Raw genomic sequence first — 27485 nt, forward strand, 5'->3', positions numbered from 1 at the left:
AAGAGCCGCCCGCACCAAACCCCGTTCACAAAACAGCACATTTAACAGCAGCCCGCACCAAACCCCGTTCACAAAACAGCACATTTAACAGCAGCCCGCACCAAACCCCGTTCAAAAAACAGCACATTTAAGAGCCGCCCGCACCAAACCCCGTTCACAAAACAGCACATTTAAGAGCCGCCCGCACCAAACCCCGTTCACAAAACAGCACATTTAAGAGCCGCCCGCACCAAACCCCGTTCAAAAAACAGCACATTTAAGAGCCGCCCGCACCAAACCCCGTTCAAAAAACAGCACATTTAAGAGCCGCCCGCACCAAACCCCGTTCAAAAAACAGCACATTTAAGAGCCGCCCGCACCAAACCCCGTTCAAAAAACAGCACATTTAAGAGCCGCCCGCACCAAACCCCGTTCAAAAAACAGCACATTTAAGAGCCGCCCGCACCAAACCCCGTTCAAAAAACAGCACATTTAAGAGCCGCCCGCACCAAACCCCGTTCACAAAACAGCACATTTAAGAGCCGCCCGCACCAAACCCCGTTCACAAAACAGCACATTTAAGAGCAGCCCGCACTTATTTGCAGATGTTCATGTGAGAATGAGTCAACAACCAACATCTCTCAGCTTTGTCTCATGTTCAGTTTGTCTCAGAGACACTTTCTGAGCAGTAACTGAAGCTCAGAGTCACATGTGAGGATCCGTCTCCAGGACACGAGGACAATAGATGAAGTGAAGACATCAACACATCAACAGATTCTCTACATCAGAAGAAACAGTTTGTGACTTCAGGTATTTGTACAAGAGGACGTGTCTGATACAGATGAAGGAGCAGACACATGAACTGAGGAGTCACTGATGAAGATGAGGAGACGTGTTGTGTATCAATAAGTCTGGTTGTGATCAGCTGATGATTTACAACATCCACAGTCACTCACCGTATCCACGACAACAAGCAGTGATTTCTGAATTACAAGTAAAGTAAACGAACAAAGAGCGGATTTTCAGCATTTTTATTTTGTAGCTGCTTTTACAGTGAATTCAAACCACCGGCACCTCCACCTAAATACCCTCCAAAGACTTTAATTACCACAAACATCATCTAAATATAGTGTTTGAACTCTCACGTACAGTAGTATCTCAGAAGAACACATTCTAGAAGTTCTATTTCCACAGAGACCGAAACACGGCTCTGCAGCACAAAGTTAAAATCCCACGATGATAATACTTGGTGCTCTTCACACGAGGTGTAACTTATGACCTGCATAACTCTCAGTGTCGAGGACAACGGAAAATAAAACACACACCTTCTGCCACAAATGAACAACATTAGAAGTAAAAAAAAAAAAGCACAAAGTGATAATCACCCCCCGCCCCCCCCCCCCCAACAACCAGCATTTAATCTGCAACAGAGTTTTGGCAGGAATCACCACGGATCAATGAGAACTGAGGCTCGGAGCTCACAAGCGGAATATTTAGGCATGAACACGTCAGGTTTTAGGTCTCAGTCACAGAAAATGAAGAATAAACACGAAACAAACGGGGAAATAAAGGTGGAGATTTTATTTACAGGAGTCGACGGTTGTTTACGTGCCACTTTTTAAAGAATGGTCTGAATACAGGTGAGAAAACATCGTAACTAGTTCAGGTCTGTTAAAAGAGCGACTTGAGGGTCGTCAGGTTACGTCTGGTGTTTATTCACCTTTCAACTTAGACTTTCTGTAAAAAGGGGAATCTAACCTGTGTTTATTAATGACTTGCTAAAGTTCCCGGCTGCAGATACACAAGCTACAAACGGTGATCATTTTCATTGTCTGGTAATTGTTTTTCTAATGTTTAACTTTATCGCAAACACAAATACATTCAATTAACAGAGAAAGAGAAACTCTGAACACTGATATTTGTTATTTTTTTAATACTGTATTTTCACTGATGGATTAAATTCTTCTGTGCGAACATTTGTCACGGCAGCGTTTTCTACCTGATCGGTAAAACATGAAGATATCTTCAGTTCACACACGTCTCTGATCCAGAGGCTGGAGAACTCCAGATGTAACCATAGCAACAGTGAAGTTTTAATCACAGAAACTCATCAGTGTGGGTGGAGCCTGACTCTGTTTGTCTGTAGAGAGTCAATATCAAATAAAAGCCGTCAGCCTCACTCCTGCCTGGATCTGGAATTGATCACATCGTAATGTAACATGGTTGTAATGTTTGGTCATAAAAATAAAATCTCTCTATGATCGTCTGACAAACTTTTCAAGTGTTTCGCGTCCTGTTCCCAAAAATCAACAACAATAATGGTAATAAATAAAACCGTGGCGGTGGACTTGTTGCTGAACTTCCGGCTCTCGCTCAGCCTCTCGCTCAGCCTCTCGCTCACTGCTGCTTCTCTCGCTCGGCGACGTCCAGGGCGGCCATGTTCTGGGAGGCGGTGATGAGGTGCACGAGGCTGATGCCGGACTTGAGCAGGCAGATGGTCCCACAGAGTCCCTGCAGCCAGTAGAGCCACGCTGCCACAGAAAACACACGTTACATTCAGCAGCTCAGAGCTGTGAGGACGTTTTTATGTGTTCATTAAATATCAACTCTAATTTTGTGTCAGGATATTTTATTAATAACTGATCCGCCTGCTGGGACAGAGTCTGAAGGTCAGAGTCTACAGGCAACTTCAAACATGGCAGAGAGCCCACGTTTCTGTGAGCGAATCTATAATCCTGTCTGTGTCCGACGTGAGGAAGAGGACGATCTTACCAGCAGGCTCCGAGATGTGATGAAGAAGGTAGAGCAGACAGAAGAAGAGGTCGTTCCCAGCGCACATGACGAACAGCACTGGCTGCAGGAGACACAAAGCTGTCAGTGACAAGAGCCGCTCAGATCAGCATCTGTTTTCTGTGTGAGCCACAGAGATCTGACCTTGGAGGTGTAGTAGATCCTCAGGACGGGGTTCCCAGAGAGGTCGATGGTCTTGTGACTGCCTGATCCCTTTATGGTCGAGCTGAGGAAGACGAAACAGTTAAGACAGTAAAATGATGAAGGTGAGTTCGAGGCTACTCTCTGGATACAGAGACACGATACATGAATCCATTCCCTCTGGTTATTAATATGATCCTTCATCTTATGAATCACTTCCTGTCATCTAACGGTGGATCTGTTCTGCCGTGTGACCAGAGGCGGGTCACGTGTTTCCTCTACAGCGCAGGTATCTCCAACATCAGTCAACTCAACTCAGTACAACTCACTCCTCCAGCGACTGTCTCCTCACGAAACCACGTTTAAATTCACCCACTGAGGTGGACATGTTTTCTCATGCAGCTCCGGTGAGGACGGACCTGTGCAGGTGCAGCCAGTGGCTGGAGATGTCCAGACACATGCTGACCTGGAACAGGAAGGTGTAGGACGGGTAGAGCAGGGACAGGTTGACCAGCAGACACATGGTGGCACAGCGGTCCGTCAACATGTCCAGCATGGCTCCGAACTTTGTGCCTGAAAATGTATTTATGTTGAATTATTGTTGTACTTTATAGGAAATGTAATAAATGAGTGTTCTGTGTTTTTATGTCTCTCACACACACACACACATACACTGATTCAGTGCACGAGCAGCGTAGCCATCGAAAGAATCGAGCAGAGCACTGAGCAGGTAACAGAAGACCGCCGGCCATGGACTGATGGGCATCAGGTAGAAGGACAGGAGAGCCAGCACCACACGGGCATAGCCTGCAGGGACGAGGAGACATGAGGAGACATGAGGAGACATGAGGACACGATGAGGACGAGATAGAGACCAGAGTCTCACACTCTTCTTCACAAACTTAAAACAAGTATCTTTGATTTATTGATCGAGTCAATGAAGAGTCTGAAAACTGTTTACATCAGATTTTATACATTTAAACTAAAATCGTCGGCTCGTGTTTCTCTGACGTCATCAACTCAGTCTGTTTACTGTGACGTCACAGTGCCACAGGTTCTGCGTCGCGTCGACGCCGCACCTCCAAAAGTCCTAACTACGCGTCGCATTGACGCAGCGCTGTGATTGGTCCGCTCAGAACGTAAGTGTATTTTCTTCCTCGTGGTAAAAACCACTTCCGCAAACCTCTTCTTCTCTGTCGCTTCAACATCTGCAACAGAAGCATTTGTTCTTCAATATTCATGAGCTCCAGCTCGGCCGCCATTGTTTCCTGTTGTTCACTGTTGTTTCCTGTTGTTCACTGTTGTTTCCTGTTGTTCCCTGTTGTTTCCTATTGTTCACTGTTGTTTCCTGTTGTTCACTGTTGTTTCTTGTTGTTTCTTGTTGTTCACTGTTGTTTCCTATTGTTCACTGTTGTTTCCTGTTGTTCACTGTTGTTTCCTGTTGTTCACTGTTGTTTCCTGTTGTTCACTGTTGTTCACTGTTGTTTCCTGTTGTTTCCTATTGTTCACTGTTGTTCCCTGTTGTTCACTGTTGTTCACTGTTGTTTCCTGTTGTTCCCTGTTGTTCCCTGTTGTTCACTGTTGTTTCCTGTTGTTTCCTGTTGTTACCTGTTGTTTCCTGTTGTTCACTGTTGTTCACTGTTGTTTCCTGTTGTTTCCTGTTGTTACCTGTTGTTTCCTGTTGTTCACTGTTGTTCACTGTTGTTTCCTGTTGTTCACTGTTGTTTCCTGTTGTTTCCTGTTGTTCACTGTTGTTTCCTGTTGTTCACTGTTGTTTCCTGTTGTTACCTGTTGTTTCCTGTTGTTACCTGTTGTTACCTGTTGTTTCCTGTTGTTTCCTGTTGTTACCTGTTGTTTCCTGTTGTTTCCTTTACGGAAGAAAAAGCGAGGACCACACAAACACACAGCCACGCCCCCTAGCGGCGGAGCAACGCGTTCCCTCGACGCAGACTTCGAACGCTCGTCTACTGCGTCACGTCATAAACTTTAGTTTCGAGTGTTTTCACAGGAAATGAAATCGACGTCATTCTGGTTCGTCCTCCATGTTTGACACTTCCCGTCACATCTGCCGAGCGATGCTAAAGCTAAGCTAACAAGGCGTGAAACTCACCGATTAGATTGGGGACGAAGAAGAAAATGTTTTCCTGCGTCATGTCTGCGGCTCCGGATGTTTCGGACTCGAACCTCGGAGTCTGTGGACTCGTTACCCGCCTGGACTCACTCGATCCTGGGGACAAACCGGGACAAACCGGGACAGACCGAGACAACGTCCTTCGCTTCTGAGTCAATGACAACTTCCGTCTGTGGAGCCGCGAAGATAAGAGCACGACTTCCGGTGTCGCTGTTTCCACAATAAGAGCTTTAAAAAATGTTTTGAAGTTTGTAGTTTTACTGATTTTAAAATCATGAACTTTGGAGGAGAAGAGAAATCAAACATTTCATAATATAAACAATTACAATTGAATATGTACCGGTACATTTGCTCATTAATGATTAAAGTAAATCCTGTGATTAAATACAATTCTGAAAATAATGAGCAAATGAAAAACGAATCTATCAACAAATATGTTCGTTATCAATACAACTAATTATCTGTATCTATAATCGATTGTTTAGAGATTTCAGGAAGTAGTAAAGTAACAGTCAGTTAATTTTTTATAGGTTTGGAGTCAAATACACAAAGATGATGCGTTCACTGTCACAGGAAAGTGTTGGTGTCTAATGGACCGATAATCAGTTTTAAATTTCATCTTTTATTTAAAAAAAAACTTCTGTTTCCTGTTTCCGTTCAGCAGCTTGATGCCACGACCCCCCCCCCAACCTGAGGGACTGAATCATCAATAAATAAATCAATAAATCAAAGTCTTTTTTTTTGTTCTGTTATTTATTCAGTTTTTTTTATACGTCATCATTTTTTTTTTCATGTATCTAATACCGAACAATCTTCGGGCTCCATGTTTCGCAGGGTACGTAACGTTTCGCACAGTAAAGAGAGCAAAATGTCACATACAATAAAAAATAAAAGAATAAAAATATGGCACCAAACTTAGTCAAAGAATGTGGAAATTTTTCGGTAATTCAGCTCGACGGCGACGCTCGACGTTTTAATACTGGCTCAAAGAAACTAAAACAAAGATCAAAGCCCAGAACTCCCACCCTGAGACCTCCACAGGAATGCTGGGAAACGTAGTCCATTTGTCCTCCTTAAAAACACTAGGATTTTTTATCTTTTCATTTATAGCTCTATCACAGTAACATTGCGCTTATTCCCCACCTAGTGGTCAAAAATGGCAATTACATTTTAAAAACTTAGAAATAAGCGTAACATAAATATTCCACCTGCAGTAGAAGTAATAATCATGACAGCATCTATTCGTCTGCTTCTAGTACAAATCTGTTGGAGTCACGTGACAAAGTAATGGTCATTATTACTCAAACACAGTCTCAGAAGAAGTTAGTGCTTCTATGTACAGTGATATAAGTACATGTTTGACAGTGAACAATCTTCAGGACACCTGCTGCCACATTTACACAGGTATCTTACATTTATATAAATAGGTAGTGTGCATGTAATTCATACAAATGCGTCTGTACAGGCTCCATGCACCGAGTTGTACTAATCTGTTTAAGCACATGTACATTTTATCTACAGATGCAGAGAAACTTTGGGGGAGACGGGTGAAGCTGTCAGCACTGCACACACACACACATTAACACACATCCATCCATACACACACACACACACACACACACATTAACACACATCCATCCATCCATACACACACACACACACTCTTTCTGGCAGCATCTCCTGAAAGGAACACTCCCACATTTTGGAGATTTCCGTATTTACGGTAAGATGAGGAGACTGACGTCATCGTCTCATCAAGTCACAGAAAAGTCTACGACCAAGTTCATTTACTGCAGCTCAACAAAAGAGTAAATACTGAAAAGATAAAAACTGTCTAGACAGCTTCAAACTGATGTTTTTTTAATTTATAGTAATTTATAATAAAGTGTAAATGTTTAAACTGTAAAATATCAAACCAGTTGCCATTTAAAATGTGACGCTTGTTTATTGGAGGTGTTACGGTGCAGGAGCAACGAAATGTTAGAACGCACGTGTCTCCACAGACGTCTGCTCGCTTCAGAGAAGAAACTGTCACATTTCACTTTCGTTTTGTTATGTGGCTTTTGCCTTCGTGTCTTTTGTTTATGCTCTTGTGTGCGATGCCGTTGTATTTGCAAAGTTCCACATTTGTCCAGATGTCGTCGAAGCGTCTCATTCTTTAATTCTGAAAATGAGAAGGTGGCGGTTTGGAAGATGTTGTAAAGACTTGAAGTTTCTATGTTTCTGCTAAAAATAATTAAAAATAACTGATCTTAAAAATCTTCACTTGAGAGAAAAGTGAAGTCAACGCTCGAGCTCATGACGCAAAATGTGGGACGTTCCTTTAAGAAGGTCAAAGGGCAGTGGTCGAGTCTCCTAACAAAAAGATGGCAGTGTGTTTTTGTTTTTACCTTATCACAAAAAAAAGAAAAGTTTGAGAAATCCCGGTCGACTGCGCCTGACCCCGCCCTCCACTAAAGGTATGACACACTAAGAAACCAGGTTTCCAATCGACCGTTATCTACATAGTTACAGTGGTTTTTAAAGCACCGGCAGACAAAATGGAAGCTAAAAAAAACATGTGACCTGAACATCCACCTGACGGACTCCAACCTCGGGGACGTCTCCGCTAACATCTCACTGCAAAGTCAATACTGTGCAACAGCTGCACGGACTTTTCTTCTCGGATGTGACACGATCGTTCATCTCGTGTCTTATTTTCACATGTTGACGTGTTTGTCTCAGATTTTTGGCCACTTTTTTTTTTTTTTTTTAATTGCTGTTACTGTGCGGGGGGGGGGGGGGGGATTAATACTTGTGTGTTCCTGTTTTGATAAAATCCTCCTCTCTCTCTTTTTAAATTTAGAAAGGAGATTTGAAAATGTACACTTTAAAAATCTTTTTTTCTCTGAACTAAAAGTGACGCGTCTCCACGTGACTCCTGCTTTGAGCGCTTTCATGAGTAGGAGAGGTGGGAGCCGTTAGAAATGTGAGAGGTGACAGATGTGCTCCGGCTGAGCCCACCATCGCTCCCCCCGCCACTCCCTGGCCCCCCCGAGGCCGTCCTCCTCAGAGGCTGGGGGCTGTTCCTCAGGGCCATCAGATTGGGGCCCCTGACACTCAGGCCCCCATAGCCTCCTTGTGACGAGGAGGAGGAGGAAGAGGCGGAGGAGGGGGGAGAGGAGGAGGAGAGGGAGATGGGGGGAGGCGGAGGTGGCGGTGGAAGAAGCGCCAGGGACTGGGAGGAGGCGTGGGAGGAGAGGTGGTGGTGGTGGTGGTGGTGGCCCTGGGAGTGATGGGAGTAGTGGCCCCCACCTCCCACCCACTCCCGGGCACGTTCACGCTCCCGGGGGTCACGCTCGTGGCTGTCGCGGTAGAGCTGCGGCGTGCTCTGGTGGTGCTGGTAGTGCTGGGGGAGGTAGTGCTGCTGCTGCTGCTGCTGCTGCTGCTGCAGCTGGTGCTGCTGGTGATGGTGGTGGTGATGGTGATGGTGGGAGGAGGAGGAGGAGGAGTGGCCCCTTACGCTCTTGTTTATTTCGCTGTCCCTGCCGATGCCGTGGGAGGAGGCGATGGACTCTGCGCGGCTGAAACCTCCTCCTCCGTGGTTCTGACTGCGCCAGGACGGAGTCGCCACTGAGTTCTGCACGCTGTGGCTCCAGTGGCCGCCTGAGCGCGGGACGGGCCGCGACGGCCAGCCACTGGAGCCCGACGAGGGGCTGGGGGTCGGGTAGCCCTGGTTGAAGGCCTCGGCGGAGATGCCGGTCAGCGCCATGTTGCTGAAGCCGAGCCGCATGCTCTCCGAGTCAAAGGCCTCAATCTCATGCGCCTGACGCTCGAGCAAAGTCCGGATTCTCTCCGACCGCTCGTTCTGCAGCGACAGCATCTCCTCCTCGATCTGACAGAGACGAGACATTTCACAACATCAGTTTCAAACAAAGACGATCAAATACTCAAACACATTCAATCTAAACTTTTATCATCATCATTCATTTTCTTTCTTCAAGGAATCAGACTCACTTCACTGTTGCTCTTAAAATAATTAAATAGCTGCATCCACATTTATTAAAACTCATCTGCCTGAACCACGATGAAGAATCAGACAGAAATACACCGAAGTGGAAAAGGTCGTCTGTGTTCTCGGTCTAGGAGACGATGGTGCAGAGGCTCACGTTCCTTTTCAGTCAGAAATATCTGAAACTTGTCTAAATGGACGCAGTGGTTCTGAGACAGAACCTGGAAACAAAGACTCACAAGGTTCTTATGGGTTCAAGTTATGTGTCTGAGCTTCTGCAGAGGAAACGTCAGCGCTGACGCTCAGTTTCAGCAGACGACTGTAGTTCGGAGACATTTCAGGACAGCGTGGTGTCTGGATTAAATTTATACCCTTTGCTCCAGCAGCGCTCGGCGGATGGACACCCTCTGCTCCAGGTCCTTCACCTCTCGCTCGTGCTGCGTGTCGGTGTGGATCTTGATCTTGCTCTGGTAGGCGTTGAGCAGCTCCAGCTCCTGCTGCAGCTGCATCCGCAGCACCTGGTACTCCGCCTCCTGGGTCTCGTCCAGTCGCAGCTGTGGGGACAGACGGGACAAGCCTCTGTATCAGTAGAGCACGATCTGCCGCAGGACAAAACATCTCTGCACGGAATCACTCCTGAAACACTCTTTATTTCCCTGTGAAGACTCTGATGTAGAAGAAAACAATAATACGACGTGTTTCACTGAAGACTGGACTCATTGACCGTGTTTATGGCTGAGAGAAGCAAACTGTGTCTGAGAGGATCAGGTGGAGAAGGTGCGCGCAGGTTTCCTTGCCTTACTCACAGCCTGTGTGGACAGCATGTCGTTGATGGAGTGGTCGTACTGCTCGGCCAGGATGGCCAGCTTACGCGTTTGCTCCTCTTTGAGGCGTTTGAGGACGGCTTTGTGGTCGGCTTTGGGAGTGCTCTCCAGCAGGTGGTTCCTCAGAGCTTTGTACTGACGGGTCTGGATCTTACACGTCTCCTGGAACTGACGCTTGATCTGCAGCTCTTTGGTCTGGAACCAGGAGTTCAAACACATGAGGTCATTTATCATATCTGGACTTTATGCTTCAACTAAATCTTTGATGACTTGACGAGAATCTAGCTGCAGGTAAAGACATTTCCAGATTTCAGGATGTGTCGAAATCCTTTTTAAATGATAAAATCAGAAACCTGAATCTAATTCTCTCCAGCTCTGTCCGTACCTTGAGGCTCTTGGGCTGCTGCCGGACCTCCACGGTGTGTTTCTGGCGAAGTTCTTGCTCGCGACGATTGTTGTACTCCATCTGGTTGGTCAGTTCGGTCTGGTGCTGCGTTCGGATCAGTTCGGCCCGAGTTCGTTGCACTGAGCTCAGCTGCCTGAACTCCAGCTCCTGGGTGGACTCGTGGTGTCGCAGCAACATGGCGCACTCCAGATCTTTCTGCGTCTGTTTCTTGTTCAGGTCCTGGTGGAGGACGACAGTTTGAAAAGACAAACTGATCAAACATCTGGCAGCTTAAAGTCCAGGTCCATAAACAAGTCGGGATTAAAAACTGCTTTTGTTTGTTTTTTGTTCTTTTTGTTGAGAAAAGTTTTTATTTTCTATAGAAAACTAGTTTGGCTCCTATAAGATTTATAGATGTAAACTATAATTGAATTTAGTTTAAAAAATAAAAAGCAACCATTCAGCGTAACTAAAAACTAGATGCTCAATGAAACCGTGTGACAGTAGAAAGTGACATCACATAAGCGAAGGGAGAGTAAACCACGTTTAACGCGAGCAGCTCCGTCTCACCTCTCTGAGCAGGTCCTGCTCCAGGTTGTGTCGAGCCAGCAACATCTTCCTCTTGTACTGACGACACTGCAGCTCGTAGTACTGCCTCTGCCTCCTCAGCAGACTGGCCTCCTCCTCCGCTTGCATCTGCTGCAAACACTCCTTCTGACGGATCAACCACTCCTGCTTCTCGCGCTTCGGAGTCGACTGGTTCTCGCTCAGCTCCTGTTTAGTTCAGGAAAAACGTGAGTAAATAAAGGGCTAAACCTGACGAGCCGAACAACCCGAGAAACAAATCCTGTTACACTTTATTTGTATGGCGCCAAATCATTATATACATCATCTCAAGGCTCTTTACACAGAAAGAGCCAGAGTGCAGACTGGTTGTGTTCGTGCTGCACGTGAGCCAGGATTAGGTCACCTGACAGCGGGATGTGGACGAGGGAGTAGCTGGATCAGTGTGAGCTCGTACCTCTTTCAGCTGGTCCTTGCGTTGGCGATACTGACGCTTTTGTGACTCCAGTAAACTGGTCAGTTCTTTCTTCTGCTGACCCTGTATGTGCTGCTGGAACTTCTTCTCCTCTGCCAGAGCTGCTTTCGTCTGCACAACGACACACGGGCAGAGTGAGAGTCGTTTCTATAAACTGTAAGTGTGGATGCTGGCAGGGAGCCAATAATTATGAAACTTGTCAACTGACAAAAACAAATTTCAAAAGTCTTTTCACACAGACTGTGGATATTTTCCTCTCTTCAACATCATTACAAACGTTAACGGGACCCAAACCAAGTAAAAAGTGATTTTACGATTCAGGTAAACTACTTTCTGAAGAGCTGTCTCCATCACCTCTTTCTCCAGGATGGCCTGGTGCTTCTTGGACAGCTTGTCAGCCTCGGTGGAGAAGCTGTTCCTCTGGTTCTCCAGCTCCTTGTCCAGCTTCAGCTGGTGCTCATCCATCTCCGCCTTCAGCTTGTTTTCCAGCCCCATCAGCTGCTTCTGGTGCTGCCGCCTCATTCGTTTGTATCCGGACATCTGCTCTCGCAGCGCAGAGCCCTGCTCGTGCTCCTGGATCTGACGGGTCACCTGAAGGACAAGACAAGAAAACATTTTTGCAGTGTAGGAAGCGTCAGGTCTCGGGCTGCCCCCTGAAAGTCTGAGGTCACATGACACCAAGCTGGAGGCTGAGAGGAGGAAAAGTAATCTCACCAACGAAGCAGTTCTGATGGTGGCAAAGTGGTCACGGTTGCGATAGTAGGCTCGACGGCGTCCAGCTGAGGGAACCTGGGGTTGGTCCATCTCGGGCTGGTAAGGGTCGTCATAGATGTTGTCCTGACCCTGACGAGGAAGACATGGTCCGAAGGTTTAAATCTCAGACGACACATCAACCAAATACTTGAAGCCAAGTGAAGCTGAGGTCGCTGTTTACCGTGGGCCTGTGAATGATGGAGCTGTTGGACGTGACCGTGTGTTCGCCCTCCTGCATCATGGCCATCTCACTGCTGCTGTCGTCAGAGGCGTCGGCCAGGCTGTTGACAGAGCTGCTCTGAGAACTGGCTGAGATGGACATACTGGGAACTGACTGGGAGCTCTCCATACTGTTGACGGTGCCCGTGCGTAACAGGTACTGCTCCACCTCCTGAAACACACACACAAGCCTGATTTAGCATCACAAAGGTTCATTTTTCATTTTAATGGTAATAAGAAGTTGTAAAACAAGGAGTGGAAGAGATATTTGGACTACTGTTTTGTTAACATAACATGAAGGTGACATCAGCAGGTTTATTTCATCTTCTAGATCACAAGAAGCTGGGGGAACTTTTTACTTCTGGGAAAGTTCCTGGACATTATTTCTTGGTAAATTAAAATTCCAGGAAAAACGGCGACAGACTGAACCTCACCTCCTCATCGTCCCCTCCCTCGGTCACGGGGCCGTTCTGCTGGGTCTCCTGGAAGAGGATCTTCTTCATCTTGCGGTACTGCAGGTTGTCCAACTCCCGCACTGCATCCTTGGTTCGTGCGATCAGGTCCATGATCACAGTCAGCGGACGCTCGCGGCACAAGAACCGATGCTAGAGAAGGAAAAATGGAAAAGAAGCAACATAAACATCAGTGTTCTGATGTTCTGATGAGACGGGACAGGGTTCTAACGGTTTGTTCTCACATTGAGCAGCACGTCCGAGGTAGGCCGGTCCTGGGGAATCTTCTGTAGGCAAGAGTCGACAAAGTTGCGGAAGGAATCAGACCTGCAGGAAGATACGAGATTATATCATAAGGGAGGAGAGTGACTCTCGGAGCTTGAGAAATAAGAGCAGCCAGAGTCGCTAATAATTCAAGTGCTTCAGGTTCACAGAGGAAAGATAATATAATATAAAGTTTTTTAAACCCTTAATCAAAGATGAAGCAGAGGTAGTTAATGTCGGGGTGACGTCCTGCAGCTTCTGTAGAATTCTAAGCACTCACCAGTGGTTGGACTGGAGGATGGGGCTTTCATTCTGAGCGATGTGATATAAGGCACTCATAGCATTCATATTGAAGAGTGGAGGCTTCCTCTCAGCTGTGAAAGAAAAGAGCACAGAGTCAAACTTCTGTCCCAGATCTTCAGGGCTGGATCACTGGAGAAGCCTCAGGTCGTACCCAGCTCTATGGAGGTGATGCCCAGCGACCAGACGTCCACCTTGCCGTCATACTGACCCTCGTCCATGGCCAAGATCACCTCCGGAGCCATCCTGCAACCAAAACACAAAGATCAGTGACGGAGGAAATAGTGTGGCATTGTATCAGCAGCACTAAATATGTAATGAGGACGACGGCAGGTTGGACTAACTCACCAGTAGGGAGTCCCCACGAAGGAGTTGGCCGGAGCCACGATGGAGGCAGAACCGAAGTCGCCCAGTTTGACCTGACCGGGCTCCGTCAGCAGGATGTTGCCCGCTTTCACGTCCCTGACAAAGAATAACCCGATGTTAGAACTCTGTCATTATCACAAACATGTGACGCAGATCGTTTTCTCCATCGATGACACAACATCAGGAAATATTTTACCTGTGAATCATATTGTGAGAGTGAAGATATGCTAATCCCTGCAGTGCACCATGGGTAATAGCAGCTATTTCGATTTCTTGCAGCGGCTTTTTGTGAACTGTAGAGAAGAAAAAGAGTTAGTAAGAGTCTTCAAACTGAAATTTCTACATTCGACACATGAATGACGCAGTTGTTTCCTTGCATATAAAACAGTGCGAATTCACATTGTGGGACAAAATGTCAACACACTTCCTGATTATTAAACTGTGAATTAAGTCATCATGCAGAAACCAGTCGAGCAGGAAAAATAACCGGCATCACTGAGGAATATAATCATTCTGCACTTCTTCAGATAAGAGCTGCACATTCGTCTGCACCGTGTTGACATGTACAGACAGATGTTGGCAGCTGGGACCAAAACTAAATGAAGCAGAATCCACTGAACTGTTCACTGCACATCCACAGAGCCAGAGATAATGACTCTTCAACAAACGCAACCTGAGCTCAGATCAGTCCACACACACACACACACTCGAACTACACACGGCAGCTTTAACCTAAAATAACCTCCACTACACACGAACGTGTTCACAGAGAAAAGACACGAGATCGACATTCCTTCAAATAAAGATTGTGTAGAACTGACCTTCCAGCAGGTCTGAGGCTGAGCCGAGGCAGTACTCCATCACCAGCTGAGGAAGAGACAGTTCAACATGACCAGCAGATCCACGTGTTATGTACCTGAACACTAAGGCTGCTCGGTGTTAGGACAGCGAAGATATGACTTGTGACAAATAAACAAATGCTTAAGTTCACGGTGTTAAAGTGTTTCTGCTTTGGGTTTTCTTCTCACATAGACCACGTACAGTACATGGTCTATGTTAGACACTGAACAACATTACTTCTGTTCCAACAACATGGTTTTATTAAAACACTTCCCGTTGTGTGTAAGCTAATGAGAGGACGCTCACCCATGCTGTGTGTTCTTTCAGGTAACATCCCAGATACTCGATAGTGTTCGGGTGGCGAAGTTTCTGCAGGAACTTCACCTCTTTAATGATGTCCTGCCATTTCTGCACAAACACAGAACACTCAGTTAGTTTTCAGCACTTTGTAGAGAACAAGCAACACATGAAATTTAAAAATCGGTTTGTGTAATGAGAGGTACAGTCAAGTACTTTATCGGTATTCAAAGGTACTTTACTTCTGTACTGCAGTGCTTGTACAGTTCATACTATAATATTTATCTGTTAATAGTATGAAATTGCATCATTGACCTGCCAGAGAAACAGAGAAAAAGCATAGTGAGGTCTGGACTTATTAAAGTTTGTTCTCTTTGGTTCATCACCTCGTTTGTCTGCTTGCCGCTGTACGACATCTTCTTGATGGCCACCACCTCATTGTTGCGCACATCTCGGGCCTGTGGAGACACAAACAGATTTACTTAAGTTAACCAGGTTACTGACAGAAAAGAGCTCACGCAGGTAATCAAGGAATATTATTTATTCAGGGCGGTTTGTTTTACTGAGATCCAACCTGCCGATCACTGTCAGTTTCAAATGTACAATCAGTTTGCTCCTCTGCAACGATGAGACTGAGAGGCAGCGTCCAAACTGAATAAGCAGAGAAACACATTGTCCACCACTCCCGAACACGATGAACACCAAACTACTCCATTCCCTTTGATTACTTGTGTTTTTCGGTGCTGACAACAAACAAGTGGAGGACGATGATATTGTCACTGTTCATGTGTTTTCACCAGCGTCGGCTTCACCCACACGAATGTGTTTGTCTTTTAAAACTAAAACGATGAAGTATGATGATGCACTTCGTCTGTAAAGCTGACAAGTACAAAAGAATCAACTGACATAAACAAAATGCTTAAAGTCGAACTATTTGGGGACCAATAAAATAAAGAGATTCTACCATAAAATATAAACTGCATCGTTTATTCTATTAATAGTTTTCATTTCAGTGAGGAAACATAAAATGATACCTATAGGCCTGTGAAATGCTCGTATAAAACAGTTTCTAAAAACATCTCCACTTAACAGCATACAGCTGTTATCACATCTGGACGTTCAAGCATGAGCTTTAAACTGTGTCTAAGCTTTCCTTCATCTTCAGAATCATTTCTGTGACTTCAGTAATGACTGGTCCTCAGTGTGGAGGTCGAACAAGAGCCAGCTCTGAAGTTTGATTGTAAAAATGTTTTTGAAATAAGTGTTAACTGCAGCTGCTACCAGAGTTTCCAGTCTGCTGAACGCCAGCCTTCAGGGAGCAAAACACTTCCTGCTATCCACATGAAGACCACGTTAGGCTGAACGAAAGAAGCGGGGAAACACTAAATTAAAGACAAACATACACTTTCAGCATTTGTGTCATACTCACAAAATACACAGCTCCAAAGCTGCCGTGGCCGATCTCACGGAGGTCCGCGAACAGATTCTCCGGATCATCTTTGCAGAAGAGATCTGCCACCTCCGGGTCTTTCAGATTGCCCGCCCGTGCACTCGAGGGCATGGCCAGGGCCTGGAAGGGGGGGGGGGGGGGGGTACAGGTTAGCACTGAGTCACTGCTGTGATGAGCGGAAACATTCGGGATCAACACAAGACGACAACAGTCGTTATTTATTTAAATTTGGAATGTGGTCTGGAGGCTTGTTCTGTCTTAGAAGGATGTGATGCGTCAGTTTTCCTCTTCAGTCGAGCACAAAAACATCTTAATGTGTTAAACACGCTGGAACATGGTATTCTTATGCTGCTGTTCATTGACCCATTTGCAAAATCCCCTCACATGCATCGGGACGCATCAGTTTGGAGACATCATGGACTCTAGAGGTGATACAGTGACACAACAGCAGCTATCTCCCTCAGCTGATCAATGTGGGACAGACAGCAGCCAACAAGTTATGACACGTTACAGGATGTTTACCTGACGAAACCAGAGAGAGAAACCACAGAGAGGAACAATGCAGAGGAGTGAGGAGCACTGAGGAGAGGGGAAACAAAATGGCAGCTGGTTCTAACAAAGCACATTTAAACATGAATGGATTTCAATTATTAACTGTTTGAGCTGGAACATGTGACAACAGAATAGTGATGGACACAGCTTCAACACCGTAACACTTTCACTCAGGATCGTATCATCTCATTATACGTCACAATTCAAATATTAATGTTGCATTGAGCACGACCATAGTAAAAACCACTAGATCACTAACGAAAGCTGTTCTCAGACATGAGCTGTGTGAATGTTGTGTGGACATGTTGTGTAGTCAGTGTGGGTGAAGCAGCAGCGGCAGATCGCCCGACTCGTGGGGAACATTCAGTCGAGGGGCGGAACAATCGGTGAAAGTGAAAGTTTCCTAAAATGATCAATAAATTGTGAAAATGTTTTACTAGTGACACTGGAACTCCAAAGTAAAACAGCACGACAGTGAGAGGAAAAGGAAAACACATCAAATGATGTAACTTGTGTCTGAAGACAAGAGCAGTGGGCAACTAAACACAGTTCCAACTCAAATCGAAGATCAGTATAAATAAATCCATGAAAATCCAAAGATGAGCCAAGCTGAGCTTCAAATCATCTGACTAACCCAGCCCATTGAATGTAATCTCAGGCTGCACACTGAGCCGTGCTCACTGACGAAGGGAACATCACTTTATCATGGGGCTGATGTAGATGCTCACCCTCGAGTGTCAGCTGAAGCCCCGAGAAGACACGACAACATAACCACGTCTCTGTGAGCGGGTGAATCTATGAAAACTCAGCCTCAGGGTCTGATTAAAGCAGCACTGAGAGACTTGTTCTTTTAAAGCACAACGCTGAAAAGCGCCAGTAAATCTGTGTGACACAATGAGACAGATTCCCACCCTCCAACCAAACACTCTTCACAACACAGTCGACCAATTCCCAATTATATATTATGAGGCCTGATGGTGTTCAATCAACTGCAGACAAGTAGACGCCCGCAGCTATAGTCAGTGGGAGTGAGTATTTTCACTTGAGAGGAAGAATTGGGTATTTGAGTCCCCTCACGCGCTCGCTATGTAACTGTGATGTCATGGTTCAGATCTGACCTGGGGCCATTGTATATCTTCAATAAATCTACAAGTTTTCACAATCAGAATTGATGCCATGGACATTATTGTGACCTTTGAATGCAGGTCCACATGTAAACAACAACATATGTCGTCAGCCCTGTTGATTGTTTTCAGATTCGTTCAAATGGAAAACCACCAGCTCGTCACCGGTTTGTTAGAATGAGACAACGTTTTTTGGAATTTTCCGAGGAACAGGGTTGTAACAGGTTTAAACGTTTTAACACTGCGACACAAGTTTCCTCAACTTCCAAAGTGAAAACAAAACTAATTCACACAAGTTCAGTCAAGTTATATTTAAAGACGAAACACTGAGCAACAGAATGGAAAAAGGAAACTGAGGCCCAGACAGTTCTGTTTTAAGACAACCCCTGATGTGACCTTTGGTGGTCACATGGCTGAACTCGGCCCATGACTCGATAAACGTTCAACATAAAAGAAGCTCCTTGTTGTTAAATACGTCACACACAGTATAAATGCATGGCCATTTCTTGTTGTAAAAATAATTAATTAAAAGGGACGAGGAACAACAATTTTCCGTGGGCATGGTTCAAACCTTCTACTGAAGCATTAACTCTGAAACATCTAATTAACTCATATTGTAAACGGCTCACAGCCATCGGGACAAACTGCTCTTCTGTGATTAGAGGTTAAATCTCCAGATGCACACGGCGTCTTCAGAAGAAACTGACTCTCTTCAAGTTATTTAGGAGGAAACAAGGACATTTGAGATGTGTGGCATCGATTTAAGTTTGCAGAAGCATTACATCAACCTCGGCCCTGAGGCGGAAAACTCAGATCTGTGAGGTTGGTGTTGTTTGGACACTGCAGCTCCATAAATGGCCTCTGCTCCACCCTGACACATTAAATACCTCATCAACACAAAGTGGTTCTGCTGGTTACACACATGTTGTTACACACAACCAACAACATCTGGTTTATTGTCATGTGTTGGTTTCTCTTCATTTGTCCACGTGAGGAAAAAACAATCCTCCGGGACAACAGCACAACCAGATAACCTGATAACCAGACCTCAGTCCATTGATCCGTTCATAGACGATGAACGTTTAAAAACCTGATCAAATGAGGAGTGCAGCGTTACAGCCCCGCATCACCGAGCACAGTTAAAACTGTGTCCGTGGAAGAAGCATCGTCAGAGAGACTCAGCTCCGCAGACAACACTTGTCCTTCAGAAGCTTCTGCAGCTGGATTCTGCTTCAGTCTGCTCTTGGAGCGACAGTCCGCGTTAGACTCCCGGGACGAGACGTGCAGAAGAAACACGTCACAGATGATCCGGGAGACGAGGCCTCGGGAGACACACCGCGGACCACCGGGCGTCCACGGACCCAAGTTTGAAAACCTCTGGAACGGCCAACTGGGCTAGCTAGCTCTTGCAGCTAGCCGGGCAGCTAAGCTAATGTAGCGCTACTCACCGCGGCTTATTGTGGTTCCGCTCTGGACCGAAAAACAACTGTTAGCAGCCGAGCTAACGAGCCTCCAGCCGCATAGCCTGGGTTTCCTCCCCGCAGAAGATCAACGCGACGTCCGGTCCATTCCCGCCGAAGTCCCCCTGAATCCCGAGCCCGCTGTGGAATTGACAAACGGCTTCCGAACCGGAATATGAACCGAGGACTGGCCGGTCACCGCTCCAACGTTCCTGGGTCACTAGCCTTAGCTAATTGGCTAGCTTAGCGGGGTTAGCTTGGGGCTAACGTTACGGTTAGCGGTGGAGCGGGGTGTGGCTGCTCTTTGTCCGCGGGGCTTCTCCTCGGCTCATGTTGTCCCGCTGCACCGACACGTTCTCAAACTGTCCGCCTGAATCAGAGCGACTATCTGCGGCTAATCCTGACGCTGCTGCCGCGGCGCCTCGCTCCGTTTTTGTTCTTGCTAAATACAAGATGGCTCAGGCTGCGGGGCGGGACTAACTGCGCCGACCGGAAACTGACGGTTCTGTTTCCGGTGCTGGTCCCGTTCAAAAATAAAAGCTCATGAATGAATTGACCCAGATAGTTGTGATGAAGAGGAGCACTGATTCAAGTTCAAATCACTTCCGGTCAGCCCCGTGCCCCGAACACGTGTCCTCCCTACAACTGCTTTAAAACACTATAACTCAATTAATATGGTTCTTCACTTTCAATGACTTGTTTTATTAAACCAGATCATATGCACAAAGTTTTTATATATTTCAGTATTTAAACCCTTTAAAATTACACTTTTGAAATCGTAATTGACTGAGAACAGACAAGAAGAAAACAACCTGACTAATGACAAATCACCACTTTCTAGAAAAACCACATGACCCTCAGCTGAGGCTCCTGCCGGCGTGGAGGAATAAAAAGCAAAGAAGGAAACAGTGAAATTAAACCCACATTTCTTTTGTTGGAAACTGAAAGAACAATAAGTGTGTCTGATGATCTAAACAGTTGTTAAAGTACTCGTTATATATATATATATATTGCCATAATTCTGTGAAGTACCATACTATGCTACTAGTAGTATTTAGTATGAGTAGATGTTATTCTCGCAGATTGTAAATAGTAGCTAGTCTCTTTTGCACATCACTGTATCACCTACTACTTTTATCACTTTAGCACTGTACCACTTCTACTCTTTGCACTGTTGTATGTTTTTATGTTCTTATGCTTCTTGATTACTGAAACATTCAACCCAGTCACCTCTGTTTTAACTTTGTCCTACATGTATGCTCTTTCTGTGTAAAAACAGGAATTGTACTTATTACACGTGTCTGTACTGCTGGAACAAAAGAATTTCTCCATGGGGATGAATAAAGTATGTCTATCTATCTATCTTACACTGTGTACTTTTTGAGTAATCCTCTGTTAAAATCCCCCCCACATACGACCAGTCCTAAGAGGTCTAGAAACTGCTAAGAGCATCAGCAGTGTTGTCCCTGTATGCTGGTGCCATGAAATGTGAGCGTAGCTCAGCACTCTCAGATTGATCGGTTCTTTTAGCACGTTCATGCACAACAGTGAACAAAACGACGTGCTGAACATTGAGCAACAAATGAACATCGTTAGCTTTAGGTAACAAAACTCTGTAATTAAGTTCAGTGAACATGTGATCATGAATTCAGCATCAACTCCAGATGATAAGAAAAAAGTAAATAAAGCATTTATTTAACATTTCCAGTCCAATATAATCCACACTGAAAAGTGATTCTAATACACGATTGCATCTGTTAATATAAAATCAAATTAATTGGTTATTTGTCAGAACAATTTAATGCACTTCATGTAAGCTTTGTTTAAACAGTAAATCACAGTTGGTCACAGCTGTTCAGTGTAAAAATAGTCTGAAAGTATTAAAAGTTACAATAATAATACAAAATTTAAAAGAGGTAAAAAGTAAAGATGTTTTTTCATTGTCACAGGTTCAAGTTTAAAAACTTTACCTTCAGTGCAAATAAATGAATATTTATGCTCATTAACACAGGTAATTAAAATGAGTTTTCAGGTAAAAGAGTCAGACAGCTTGATGGACGATGAGGTCCTGTACTAATAAGATCATTAATAAAGTTCATTAATAATCCCACAGTGATAAAGTAACTTATGATCACTTCAAACTGTATTAAAACCAACTAATGTTCAACCTAATCATCAAATAGAGTAAAACATCATTAAGTGTATTCAATTTATTTTCTATTTGTCTGTAATATTTGATTAACCTGGTTCAGACGGATGTTTTTATGGTTATTTCTTCATTAATCTTCCTGACGAACATCTGGCATCATCAAATGTCCTACGAGAGGACGAAGAGAGGGAGGAGAACAGGAAGGAGGGACAGCAGCAGTGGAAGCGAGAGTGAGTAGATGCGAGCGGCTCCGGTGGCTCCAGAGCCCGTGAAGGAGACGAAGCCCGGCTGGTCGCTGCTGATTTGGCTTTTGATCCAGGACTCATACTCAGACACTCGGGTGTAGACTCCTGGGAAGTCGGGTTCAGCACAGCCGTTTCCAAAACTCACCACTCCCGCAAGGACCCACTTGGAGTCATTTTTGCTCACCAAGGGGCCGCCTGAATCTCCCTGAACAGGTCACACAAGACAGTTAAAGGTTCAGTGTGTAGAATGGAGTGACATCTAGTGGTGAAATGTCACGTTGCAGCTGAATTCCCCTCACCTCACCCCATAAAGTATTTCAATACAAATTTTAACAAAACAACAATTCATACAATATAGATAGAACACACTAGTTAATACATCATTAGATCCGTTTCACCCAAATCTTACAGACCGAACATTTAAATAGCAAACGTATCAGACCCATGAATACTTGTCGTCCATCTTGTAATCTAAGCATTGGAGCCCCACTAGCCCCTGCTGGTGCGTATATGTTGTGTTGGAGGCAGACTCACCTGGCAGGAGTCCTTCCCTCCCTCGGACAGACCTGCACAGATCATGTTGCTTGTGAGTTGACTGTAAGCTTCGCGACACGTACTCTGGGACACGACGGGAACCTGCACCTCCTGCAGCCGCTGAGGGGAAGGGAGGGAAACTGACAAAGAACGAGAACGTTAGCATTTACAGAAGTGAAGGTTTCGAACCTTGAAAATAAAGTGTTACATCTCACATTATTTTACTGTTGGAGGCCATAAGAGCGATCCTCCCCTTCCACTCATGAGTGCGTCAGCTGAATTCAGTCTGACTGGAAGAGCTCTGTTCTATCTAAAGAGACATGTGGTGGCCGGAGCACAAACTCCTGTGAAAGCTATTACAATCATAATTGTAATAATAATACTAATACTAATTGTAAAAGTATCAGAAATAGAATTAGTAATAGTAATAACAGAGCACTTACCACCAGAGTTAATAGTTCCCCAGCCGGTGACCCAGCAGTTTGTCCCAGTTGGGAAAACACTGTCAGCTGATGCCAGACACACAGGTCTGATGTAGCTGGTGAAGTCCACGGTCGAGGACAGTTTCAACAGGGCTATGTCGTTGTCATTGGAGTTTTCATTATAATCTGGATGTCTGATAACCTGGGACACTGTCCGGGACTCCTCGTTAGGATTCAGGCTTTGTTGAGTGTCACGTCCGAGGTAAACCAACAAACCGAACGTGCTGTCGCTGAGAAAGACAAACGAACAACATGTGAGGGTTTGACCAGGGCTGTGACATCAGCAGGACGTTGGTTGAATGATGATGTAACTTTAAACTCTTTCTTTAAAGGAGACTCATGAAGCTTTTCACTGTTTGTTTCCTCGTGTGTTTTCTAGTATTTTGTGAATGTAAAAGATTTGCACAGTTTAAAGTTCTGTTTCTCTCCTGCACAGAAAACACTGAAGCTCCTGAAACCACTCGTCAGTCGTCCCCATCACATCACAGTGTCACGCTTTTACATAATGTGCATCTGGCACCTCGCTAACGGAGCCAGGGACACGTTCAACCGCTAAATGTTTTTGCATTGATGCGGATATAAACTCTGTCATGTTAAAAGACAGTGACACAGTGGATTGTAAAGTTCTCTACAGATCAGATTCATCAACTGAAGATGTTACAGGACATGTTGGTATTTTATAATGAATTTATTCAATACAATAAGATAAAAGTGATGTAATCTGAATATATATGTTATGGACAAAGACAAATCAAGTGTATTTTATTAAAACTCATCAGGAGATTTCTTTCTCAAGAACAACAAGAAGGACCTTCTCAACTGCCATATTAGAACGTTTGTGCATCACAACAGAGCTCGATGCACCCCCGTTAGCATCTAAATAAACATTTTGTTAAGTTTGTCCGTGCTGAACTCAGGAGGAGGGTTTAAAAGAGAGGAGCTAACAAGTGTTTGAGACAGAGGCTGAAAAGAGGAGCTGCAGCGATGGACAGTCCGAGGACAGAGATGTTTCCTGAACATTAGAGCATGAAGACACTTTACAGTCATAACTGTCATTAAAATAATCACCATGAAGATGGACATAATTATAATAAGTCTCCATTAAAGCTCCAGTGTGTAAGATTTAGGTGAAAGGGACTATTGGCAGAAATTTAATGTAGAATAATCCTCGTGATGTTCCACTAGTTCGTTTCATCTAAATTGTATGAATTGTAGTTTTCTTTTAAATACTTTATATTTAAATACTTTATATTTACATACTTTATATTTACATGGAGGGGACCCTCTCTACGGAGGCCGCCATGTTTTTTACAATAGTCCAGACAGAACAAACTAAAACCTTTAGAGTTTTTATGACGACTGAAGCTGCCACAGGTTCTTCTTCATGTTTGGAAGGAGGGGGGAGGGGAGGGGTGTTCAGCTGCAACATGACACTTCACCACTAGATGTCACTGAACTCTACACACTGAATCTTTAAACTCACATCCTATTCACATTAGGATTGTTGCTGTAAATGTCGTGTTTGTGCCGACAGGAGCTCACCTACTGAAACAGTGAGCAGCAGTCAGGATCCACTGGCTGTTGATGAGGGAGCCTCCACAGAAGTGAGCAGAGGTGTGCAGACTCACCTGCCAGGGCCACGATCCTGCAGGAGCGTCCTCGCCACCTACGATCTTCGTGTTGAGCGGTGCGGTGCCACAAACTGGGTGGAGACGGTCAAAGGTCAAGTCACCACTGCCACTGTTTGTGTGAAGTGTTAACTGTCCCTGTCAGTGTGAGTGTCTCAGTTCTGGTTTCATTTGATTTGTGAATAAAGGTCATACCCCCAGGGTGTGTGTGTGTGTGTGTGTGTGTGTGTGCGTGTGTGTGTGTGTGTGTGTGTGTGCGTGTGAGTGTGTGTGTGTGTGTGTGTGTGTGTGTGTGTGTGTGTGTGTGTGTGTGTGTGTGTGTGTGTGTGTGTGTGCGTTTAGTGAAATCAGAAAAAACTGAGGATTCAGCCATTTATTACTGTGGCAGAAGAAAAATTGAAAGACTAAAGAAAAGTGTGAATAAGAAACTCACCGTCTAACTGTGCGTGGTTTCCTGTGGGAGACACAATAATGAAATACTTTGTTATCTATTTAACCTGAAACTGACGTCTCCTTTGTGCCACAGTGAAATATATTCAAACTTCTTGATCGAACACACATCAGAGCACAGAGGAAACCAGTAGGTATGTCGCTGGGTCGGTTTGGAACAGGAGAAACAACTGGTTACTTCAGAGTGAGGCGAGTTACAGAAACAAAGAGATTGATGGATGACAAATGAAGGAAGAATTTCCTGTTAAGACAACATCTCTTCAGAGGAAGAGTTTCAACTGTGACATAGCAAATATTTATCTGTGGATTTACAATGACACGAGAAACGAACCCTGACAGAATGAAACCAACGTGTTTGAACTGAAAACTCTTCACATGGAACCTGTCCGATGAAATCTGTACTAAGTTTTAAAATATAAATTACAAATAAATAAACTTCTATATAAAATTCTTGACTGGTGATTAAAAACTGAATCGTAAAAACGTATTTCTTGTTTTTAACATAGTCACACTCCTCTGATCCTTGTTAGATAAAGCAGAGGGAGAAGCTGGAATCCTCTAGTGACACAATCACTGAGAGTCCCAGGAACCAGCAGCAGAATCCACTTCCTGTGTGAACAATCAACACTGAGAGGCAGAACTGGATTTTCATGTTGATATATTTTTTTAAATTCTGAATCTGCTGTCAAAGGTAAAAACCACAAACCAGCACTTTTACAAAGTCACACCTTTGTGTGATGTAATAAAAGTGGATTTTCAGGTTGTCAGAGAAAACACATCGTGTTTGTGTGTAACCAGCAGTTTCTGTGCTCGTTGTTCAGCTGCATGTTCCCATGTCAGTGAGGAGCTGAACTGAACCTCAGACTCCAGATCAGCTTTTCTGTTGCTCAGTTTCAACGTATCAACGCTCCGACAACAACCAAACGGACCACAGCTGCAGGACGCTGAACCCATGTCACCACGATCAAATCCCTGAGATCTGCTTCACTGTCCCTCTGTGTGTCTTGTTACTGATTTTAAAGTCTTCTTGTTGAATTTAAAGTCCCTGTGTGAGCGTCTGATGTCGAGGGGACGGGGCCCCGGCTGTCAGGGCCCCGGCTGTCAGGGCCCCGACCCTCTACTTTACCTGAGGTCATCTCTCAAAACTTACTTTCACCAAACGTCTTTAACACAAGAGTTTTTAGGTTTAATGTTGTCTCATTCATTTCTTTTACCACCACTGATTTTATAATAAAACCCTATTTCATCCTAATTCCTTTGCTCCACCATCAGTGGATATGAATTTGTGTATTTGATATAAAAGATGGATTGAAGTGAGTTTGTCTGATGTGAAGTTATGAACCAGTTTCAAAGAGAAATTGAAAAAGTTAACATATTCCACTCAGATTCTTTTCACTGAGAACAAGTCAGATTGTTGACAGTGATCCTCTCCTGACAGGTTATTTAACAGCACCCACCTGAGACCATGAAGACGAGCAGCAGCACAGCACAGACCAACAGCTTCACCTCCATGTTTGAGTCTTCAAACGTTGTGTGGTAATAAACAGAGCAGCGGAGTAAAGTGTGGCGGACCAGGAAGGTGTGACTCCTCCCGTCAGGTAAGTTTGGTTTCTGTCATTCTCCACCCACAAATACAACACCTCACATACCCCAGACAACATTACATACGTCTGTTCTTTATTAACATGAAACATACGTCTGTTCTTAACAACGTGAAAACATACGTCTGTTCTTTATTAACATGAAACATACGTCTGTTCTTAACAACGTGAAAACATACGTCTGGTCTTTATTAACGTGAAAACATACGTCTGTTCTTTACAACGTGAAAACATACGTCTGTTCTTAACAACGTGAAAACATACGTCTGTTCTTTATTAACATGAAACATACGTCTGTTCTTTATTAACATGAAAACATACGTCTGTTCTTTATTAACATGAAACATACGTCTGTTCTTTACAACGTGAAAACATACGTCTGTTCTTAACAACGTGAAAACATACGTCTGTTCTTTACAACGTGACAACATACGTCTGTTCTTTATTAACATGAAACATACGTCTGTTCTTAACAACGTGACAACATACGTCTGTTCTTTATCAACATGAAAACATACGTCTGTTCTTAACAACGTGACAACATACGTCTGTTCTTAACAACGTGACAACATACGTCTGTTCTTAACAACGTGAAAACATACGTCTGTTCTTTACAACGTGACAACATACGTCTGTTCTTTACAACGTGAAAACATACGTCTGTTCTTTACAACGTGACAACATACGTCTGTTCTTTACAACGTGACAACATACGTCTGTTCTTAACAACGTGACAACATACGTCTGTTCTTAACAACGTGAAAACATACGTCTGTTCTTTACAACGTGACAACATACGTCTGTTCTTTACAACGTGACAACATACGTCTGTTCTTTACAACGTGACAACATACGTCTGTTCTTTACAACGTGACAACATACGTCTGTTCTTTACAACGTGAAAACATACGTCTGTTCTTTACAACGTGACAACATACGTCTGTTCTTTACAACGTGACAACATACGTCTGTTCTTTATTAACATGAAACATACGTCTGTTCTTTACAACGTGAAAACATACGTCTGTTCTTTATTAAC

The 27485-nt window shown here is 44.4% G+C and overlaps 3 protein-coding genes across 4 annotated transcripts; all 3 read right to left on the bottom strand.

The window, feature by feature from the left end:
- Positions 1-995: 995 nt before the first annotated feature.
- Positions 996-5231, bottom strand: cdipt (CDP-diacylglycerol--inositol 3-phosphatidyltransferase (phosphatidylinositol synthase)). Its single transcript, XM_069525566.1, has 6 exons — positions 5021-5231; positions 3583-3717; positions 3330-3483; positions 2914-2995; positions 2752-2833; positions 996-2510 (listed from the first exon to the last, which is right to left on the bottom strand). The coding sequence occupies exons 1-6, from the start codon at positions 5061-5063 to the stop codon at positions 2377-2379; spliced, it is 630 nt and encodes a 209-aa protein (XP_069381667.1). The 5' UTR covers positions 5064-5231; the 3' UTR covers positions 996-2376.
- Positions 5232-5775: 544 nt separating this feature from the next.
- Positions 5776-19844, bottom strand: taok2a (TAO kinase 2a). Of its 2 annotated transcripts, none has more exons than XM_069525543.1 (20): positions 19346-19844; positions 16201-16341; positions 15158-15229; positions 14781-14882; positions 14456-14501; positions 13831-13927; positions 13617-13730; positions 13423-13514; positions 13249-13342; positions 12950-13031; positions 12687-12857; positions 12215-12424; positions 11995-12123; positions 11635-11871; positions 11263-11391; positions 10812-11015; positions 10242-10481; positions 9839-10051; positions 9404-9586; positions 5776-8915 (listed from the first exon to the last, which is right to left on the bottom strand). In XM_069525543.1, the coding sequence occupies exons 2-20, from the start codon at positions 16330-16332 to the stop codon at positions 7977-7979; spliced, it is 3486 nt and encodes a 1161-aa protein (XP_069381644.1). In that variant the 5' UTR covers positions 16333-16341; positions 19346-19844; the 3' UTR covers positions 5776-7976. The 2 variants fall into 2 exon arrangements, with proteins under 2 accessions (XP_069381644.1, XP_019962012.2); XM_020106453.2 differs by having other exon boundaries at positions 9830-10051.
- Positions 19845-21025: 1181 nt separating this feature from the next.
- LOC109641883 (trypsin-like) lies at positions 21026-26441 on the bottom strand. Its single transcript, XM_020106456.2, has 6 exons — positions 26303-26441; positions 24829-24849; positions 24310-24469; positions 22729-22997; positions 22286-22425; positions 21026-21956 (listed from the first exon to the last, which is right to left on the bottom strand). Exons 1-6 carry the CDS (start codon positions 26355-26357, stop codon positions 21675-21677), a joined length of 927 nt encoding a protein of 308 aa, XP_019962015.2. The 5' UTR covers positions 26358-26441; the 3' UTR covers positions 21026-21674.
- Between the last annotated feature and the right edge of the window lie 1044 nt (positions 26442-27485).

Source organism: Paralichthys olivaceus, chromosome 5, assembly GCF_024713975.1.
Source record: "Paralichthys olivaceus isolate ysfri-2021 chromosome 5, ASM2471397v2, whole genome shotgun sequence".
Lineage (NCBI taxonomy): Eukaryota > Metazoa > Chordata > Actinopteri > Pleuronectiformes > Paralichthyidae > Paralichthys > Paralichthys olivaceus.

Excerpts from the sequence above, each read along its gene's own strand:
- cdipt (XM_069525566.1), bottom strand. The coding sequence starts at position 5,063 with ATGACGCAGGAAAACATTTTCTTCTTCGTCCCCAATCTAATCG. Across the intron at positions 3,718-5,020 it reads CTTCGTCCCCAATCTAATCG|GCTATGCCCGTGTGGTGCTG; the intron begins GTGAGTTTCACG and ends TCGTCCCTGCAG. Across the intron at positions 2,511-2,751 it reads TCACATCTCGGAGCCTGCTG|CGTGGCTCTACTGGCTGCAG; the intron begins GTAAGATCGTCC and ends TTTCTGTGGCAG.
- LOC109641883 (XM_020106456.2), bottom strand. The coding sequence starts at position 26,357 with ATGGAGGTGAAGCTGTTGGTCTGTGCTGTGCTGCTGCTCGTCTTCATG. Across the intron at positions 24,850-26,302 it reads GCTCGTCTTCATGGTCTCAG|GAAACCACGCACAGTTAGAC; the intron begins GTGGGTGCTGTT and ends TGTCTCCCACAG. Across the intron at positions 24,470-24,828 it reads AAACCACGCACAGTTAGACG|TTTGTGGCACCGCACCGCTC; the intron begins GTGAGTTTCTTA and ends GTCTCCACCCAG.
- taok2a (XM_020106453.2), bottom strand. The coding sequence starts at position 16,332 with ATGCCCTCGAGTGCACGGGCGGGCAATCTGAAAGACCCGGAGGTGGCA. Across the intron at positions 13,032-13,248 it reads ATCCTCCAGTCCAACCACTG|GTCTGATTCCTTCCGCAACT; the intron begins GTGAGTGCTTAG and ends ATCTTCCTGCAG. Across the intron at positions 10,482-10,811 it reads AGCAGGACCTGCTCAGAGAG|GACCTGAACAAGAAACAGAC; the intron begins GTGAGACGGAGC and ends GTCCTCCACCAG.